The sequence below is a fragment of the Galeopterus variegatus genome, unplaced genomic scaffold (genome assembly GCF_000696425.1).
Source record: "Galeopterus variegatus unplaced genomic scaffold, G_variegatus-3.0.2 Scaffold5615, whole genome shotgun sequence".
Lineage (NCBI taxonomy): Eukaryota > Metazoa > Chordata > Mammalia > Dermoptera > Cynocephalidae > Galeopterus > Galeopterus variegatus.
The window spans coordinates 7,694-14,235 of record NW_007731726.1 but is presented as its reverse complement, the minus strand read 5'-3'; the positions used below and the strand labels follow the sequence as shown (position 1 = coordinate 14,235).

At 35.3% G+C, this 6,542-nt stretch overlaps 1 protein-coding gene across 1 annotated transcript in view; it reads right to left on the bottom strand.

Annotated features, from left to right (window-relative positions):
- The window catches only part of IL17F (interleukin 17F), a 10,789-nt gene extending 9,334 nt beyond the window's left edge, over positions 1–1,455 (bottom strand). Inside the window, exon 1 of the mRNA XM_008589730.1 lies at positions 1,429–1,455. Coding sequence (XP_008587952.1) covers positions 1,429–1,455 — 27 coding nt within the window. The remainder of the gene's footprint in view (positions 1–1,428) is intronic.
- Positions 1,456–6,542: the final 5,087 nt, after the last annotated feature.

Below are 6,542 nucleotides of genomic sequence, written 5' to 3'. Positions count from 1 at the left end.
CAGTGATGCTAAATTACATAACTGAGCTTTTGTTCACCTGTATAATGGGAAAAGTAATCCCTATCTACTTCACTGGGTTGATGAGGATCTCAGAGGAATAATAATAATAATATTAATATTAATAGTTGACACCCACTGAATGCTTCCTCTGTCTTTAACAGTTGCTGTGTACTAGAATGACCAAATTAACTAAAAACTGAGCATGTGCAGAACTGCCATTACAGAATATGGATTCATTTATCCTCGTGATATCAATCCCCCAAAAACATTCTGTGAGGAAGGGGCCATTATTATTTCCATCATACAGTTGAGGAAACTGAGGCACAGAGAGGGTAAATAACTTATCTAAAATCCCACATTTAGCAAGTGGTTGGAGTCAGTTCTGTCTGACTCCAAAGCGTATGCCCCAGAACACTGGTATATAAGCTTTATACCTCCATTGGAAATTGGAACGTTACTCTCTTGTGATTTTCCTGCGCTTTGCCCCCACCCAGCATATTAAATAATAAAATTTGTTATGCCTTTTCTACACACACACAAAAGAAGCCTATGCCCCTAAATAGTGCCTTTGCTGGATTTCTAGTATTCTCTAAAATAACAAATGAATATAAAATTAAAGTGTTATCATTGCCATTTACCATGAACCTTTTATGACATACAAGTTCTTTTAAGTTGCATGGCTTGTGAAAGGAGGGGGGAAAAAAGGAATTACCTAGTCCACAATATGGTACATGACTTCCTAAGCCCTGTTTCCATGCACCTTGTTGTTAAATTCTCCCCAGGCTTTATCTGACTAATGCCAGGTACAATTCCAGAACCAGCGGGGGCGGGGGGTGGTAGATTTCCGTCACTTTAACATTTCTCTTTCCTCCAAAAGGAATGAGATGATACCAAAAAAAAAAAAAAAAAAAAAAAAAAGCAATTAATGATATGTGAAATTTCCCTCCTCTAGGAGCTGTCCAAAGTTCAACATTGGCTGGTTTCATTTCTTCCATCCAGGGCACTCCTGTTTTCTTAGGGGAATCATCAAACTTCTAGGGCCCCAACTTCCTGGTGTAAAATATATAGGTACATATCCCCTAAAGGATTGTATAAGATCCCACCATGAGATAAGAGTTTTAGGTCAATCTAACTGTATAATGGGTGGCCACAAGAAGGACCATGCCAGTTGTCTGTGATACCAAGGACTTCACACAATAACACCACTTAAGTAAAAACCATCAGGTGAGGAGCTATGTTTTGTACCTCATCATAACTTTTCTAGTTATTTTTTCTTCTCCACCAGACAGGAGTCAAAATCGAAGTTGCCTCTGTTTTTTAAAAAAGTAATTAAAAAAAAATACACACACAAGCCCAATTCCTTAGATATCTGCTTTCTGAAATTTTAGGCATGACTGTCCGTACACAGAAGTGGTTGTTACTACTCACCATGACTGTGTCACGCAGGGTCTTCATTGTCATTTGGCTCTGGTGGCTCACTCTGGTGCAGGAAGCTCTTTCTTGGATGTGTCTGCCTGTGTATGCCTGTGTTGTGTCAATGAAAGTACCTGTCAGTTTTATACCCATCACTGTCCCTGTTTTAATCGACCTGCATACTGTCTTTAAGTTGTGGTTGACCTAGAGTTACTGACGAATGCAGGGTTTTTTGTTTTTTTTTCTCTTCCACTTCCTGAAGGGCAATCAAGGGGAGACCCTAAAAAGGGATGATGGAAAAAGGACCAAATCTTCTTTCTCTTCTACCCCACTTCCACCCCATTGCCCTCAAATTATAGTGAAATTTTTAACTAATTTACTACAGAGATGAATCAAGTTACAGATTACTGTCATTATCTTTTATGTTCCTCCACAAATTGACAACAACCCTTGTCACACACCACATGCTCTACTTTCCAGTCATGCAATATGAACCATGATTTAAATGGAAGATAAGTGATTCTTTGGGTGAGCTTGATATCAAACTAGAGGACTATCTTTAGCTCCATTTTATAAATAGGAAAACAAAACCAAAGGAATGGATGAGATCAGTGAGAGATTCAGAAATTATATTACCAGGTAGTTTCGTGGTCGCCCTGAGCTAACATTTTATTATTACTATTAAAAGGTAATTGATTATATATATTTGTGGGATATGCAATTGAATATCAATACGTGTGTACAATATGTGGTGATCAAATCAGGATAATTATTATACTCATGTTTACCAAAGGTAATCAATCTTTGTGACCCTTAACCCCCTTCCCTCCCTCTTTGTCACCTCTAATAACCACAGTTCTCTTTTTTTTTTTTTTTTTTTTGAAGAGATCAGTGAGAGATTCAGAAATTATATTACCAGGTAGTTTCGTGGTCGCCCTGAGCTAACATTTTATTATTACTATTAAAAGGTAATTGATTATATATATTTGTGGGATATGCAATTGAATATCAATACGTGTGTACAATATGTGGTGATCAAATCAGGATAATTATTATACTCATGTTTACCAAAGGTAATCAATCTTTGTGACCCTTAACCCCCTTCCCTCCCTCTTTGTCACCTCTAATAACCACAGTTCTCTTTTTTTTTTTTTTTTTGGAAAATCCAATGTATTATTGTGATTGTTTATTTCTTTCTCTTACTTTCTTTCTTTATTTTAGCTCCCACTTATGAGTAAGGAAATGCAGTATTTCTCTTTCTATGCCTGACTTATTTCAGTTAACATATTTTCTCCAGACTCATCGATGTTACTGAAAATGGCATAATTTCATTCTTTTTATGGCCAAGTAGTATTCCATTGTGTATATATACCACATTTTCTTTATCCACCTTAGGTTGGCTCCATACTTTGGTTATTGCAAATAGAGCTGCAATAAACATGGGAGTGCAGGTATCCCTTTGATATGATGATTTCCATCCTCTGGGTATATACTCAGCAGTGAGATTGCTGGATCATATGGCAATTATATTTGTAGTTGTTTGAGGAACCTCCATACTGTTTTCCATAGTGGCTGTACTAACTTACAGTCCCACCAACAGCGTGGGAGGGTTCCCCTTTTCTCCACATCCTCACCATCATCTTTTATTCTCTGCCTTTTGGGTAATAGCCAATCTAACTGGGGTGAGATGATATCTCAAAGTGCTTTAAGTTGCCTTTCTCTTATACTGAGTGATGTTGAGCATTTTTTCATGTGTCTGTTGGACATTTGTATGTCTTCATATGATAAATGTCTATTAAGTTCCTTTGCCCATTTTTTAATTGGGTTACTTGTTTTCTTACTGTTGAGTTGTTTAAGTTCTTTGTATATTCTGGATATTAATCCCTTTTTGGATGCATACTTTGCAAATATTTTCTCCCATTTTGTAGGCTGTCCTTTTGCTCTGTTAATTGTTCCTTTTGCTGTACAGAAGCTTTGTAATTTGATATAAAGTCATTTGTTTATGTTTTCTTTTGGTGCCTATACTTTTGAGGTCTTATTCATCAAGTCTTTGCCCAATCCTGTATCCTGATGTGTTTCCCCTATGTCTTCCTTTAGGAGTTTTATAGTTTCTGGTCTTATATTTAAGTTTTTAATACATTTTGAGTTGATTTTGGTATATGGTGAGAGGTACAGGTCTAGTTTTATTTTTTTTGCATATGGATTTCCAGTTTTCCCAGCACCATTTATCGAAGAGGCAATCTTTTCCTCAATGTATGTTCTTGTTGCCTTTGTCAAAGATCAGTTAACTGTAAGTATGTGGGTTGACTTCTGGCTTCTCTATTCTGTTCCATTGATCTGAGTGTCTGTTTTTATGCCAGTACCATGCCATTTTGGTTACTATAGTTTTGTAGTATAGTTTGAAGTCAGGGAGTGCTATGCCTCCAGCTTTTTTTTTTTTGCTCAGGATTTCTTTGGCTATTCAGGGTCTTTTCCTGTTCCATATGAATGCTAGGATTGTTTTTTTATTTCTGTGAAGAATGTCACTGTTATTTTGATGGGGATTACATTGGGTAGTATGGACAAATCACTTTGGATAGTATGGACATTTTCACAATGTTAATTCTTCCAAATCAAGAGCATGGAATGTCTTTTCATCTTTTTGTGTCCTCTAATTTCTTCCAGCAGTGATTTGTAGTTCTTCTTGTAGAGATCTTTCATCTCCTCAGTTAAATTGATTCCTAGTTATATCTTTTTTGTGGGTGACTATTTTAAATGGTCTTACTTTCTTGATTTCTTTTTGTGCTAGTTTGTTATTAGAGTATAAAAATGTTACTGATTTTGTGTGTTGATTTTATGTCCTGTAACATTACTGAAATCGTTTGTCAGCTCTAAGAGCTTTTTGGTAGAGTCTTTAGGTTTTTCTCTACATAGGATCATGTCATCTGCAGAAAGGCACAGTTTGACTTTGTCTTTTCTAATCTGGATGCCCTTTCTTTCTCTTGCCCGATTGCTCTGGCTAGTACTTCCAATACTATGTTAAACAGGAGTAGTGAGAGTGGGCATTCTTGTCTTGTTCCTGTCCTTCAGAATGACATGGGCAGTGGGTTTGTCATATATGGCTTTTATTGTGTTAAGATACTTTCTTTCTATACCTAATTTTCTGAGAGACTTTATCATGAAGGAATGTTGAATTTTATCAAATGCTTTTCCTGAATCTATTAAAATAACATATGGTTTGTCCTTGATTTTGTTGATGTGGTGTATCACACTTTTTGACTTGTGTATGATGAAACATTCTTGCATCCCTGGGATGAATCCCACTTGATTGTGGTGTATAATTTTTTTGATGTGTTGCGATTATCTGATTGCTAATATTTTATTGAGGATTTTTGTGTCTATGTTCATCAAAGATATTAGCCTGTAGTTTTCTTTTTTTGTTGTATGTTTGCCTGGTTTTCATATCAGGGTGATGCTGGCCTCATAGAATGATTTTGGAAGAATGGCCTCTATTTCAATTTTTTGGAATAGCTTGAAGAGAATTCCTCTTTAAAGATTTGTTAGAATTCAGCAGTAAAGCCATCCCATCCTGTGTTTTTCTTTGTTGGAAGACTGCTGATTACTGCTTCAATTTCATTCCTTGTTATTGGTCTGTTCAGGTTTTCTGTGTCTTCTTGGTTTGGTCTTGGTAATTTGTATGTGTCCAGAAATTTATCCATTTCTTCCAGGTTGTCATTTATAATAGTCTCTAATGATTCTTTGTATTTCTGTGATAACGGTTGTAATGTTTCCTTTTTTGTTTCTGATATTTATTATTTGGGTCTTCTCTCTCTCTCTCTTTTTTTTCTGTTGTTAACCTAGCTAATGGTTTGTCTATTTGTTTATCTTCTCAAAAAAACAAATTTTTGTTTCATTGATCTTTTGTATCATTTTTTGTGTCTCTATTTCATTTAGTTCTGCTCTGATCTTAATTATTTATTTCTATCTACTACTTTCAGGATTGGATTGTTCTTCTTTTTCTAGTTTTTCAAGGTGTGGTATTAGGTCATTTATTCAAACTCTATTTTTTAGATGTAAGCATTTACTGCAATAAAAATCCCCCTTTGTACTGCTTTTGCATTATCCCACAGGCTTTGGTATGATGTGTCTTTATTTTCATTAGTTTCAAGAAATTTTTTGATTTCCTGTTTAATTCCTTCTTGGACCCATGGGACATTCAGAAGCCTGTTGTTTAATTTCCATGTATTTGTATAGTTTACAGACTTTCACTTGTTATGATTTCCAATTTTAATCCATTGCAGTCTAAAAAGGTACTTGAAGTGATTTCAGTTTTGTAAAATTTGCTGAGACTTGATTTGTCATTTAACATGTGGTCTATCCTAGAAAATGTTCCATGTGCTGGTAAGAAGAATGTATATTCTCTAGTTGTTGGATGAAATGCTCTATAGATTCCTGCCAAGTCCAATTGGTCTAACATGTAGTTTAAATCCTCTGTTTCTCTGTTGATTCATTGGCTATGTGATCTGTCCAATGTTGAGAGAGGTTTGTTCAGGTCAACTATTATAGTACTGGGGCCCTTTCTTTAGGTCTTATAGAGTTTGCTTTATATATCTGGGTGCTCTGGTGTTGAGTGCATATATATTTATGGCTGTTATGTCTTCTTGCTAAATAGTTCCCTTTATCATTATATAATGGCCTTCTTTGTCTCTTTTTATGGTTTTTGGTTTAAAGTATATTTTATCCGAAATAAGAATAGCTACTCCTGCTCATTTTTGGTTTCCATTTGTGTGATATATGTTTTTTCATCACCTCACTATTCATCTGTGTGTGTCTTTATGGGTAAGGTGAGTCTCTTGAAGACAGCATATAGTTGGGTCTAGCTTTTTAATCCCATCAATAAGTCTGTGTCTTTTGAGTGGAGAATTTAATTCATTTACATTTGGAGTTGTTATTGTTTTCATTTTGTCATTTAATTGTTTTTCCTATGGTTGATTTAAATACCTTGTGTTCCTTTCTTTCCCTTTTATTATTTTGTCTTCAGTTTTCATTGTTTCTTTGAGGTGGTGTGGTATAGTTTCTTTTGCTTTCTCATTTGCACATCCGCTCTACCAGTGGTGTTTGTTCTTTCTAGTGTATTCATGGTGGTGATT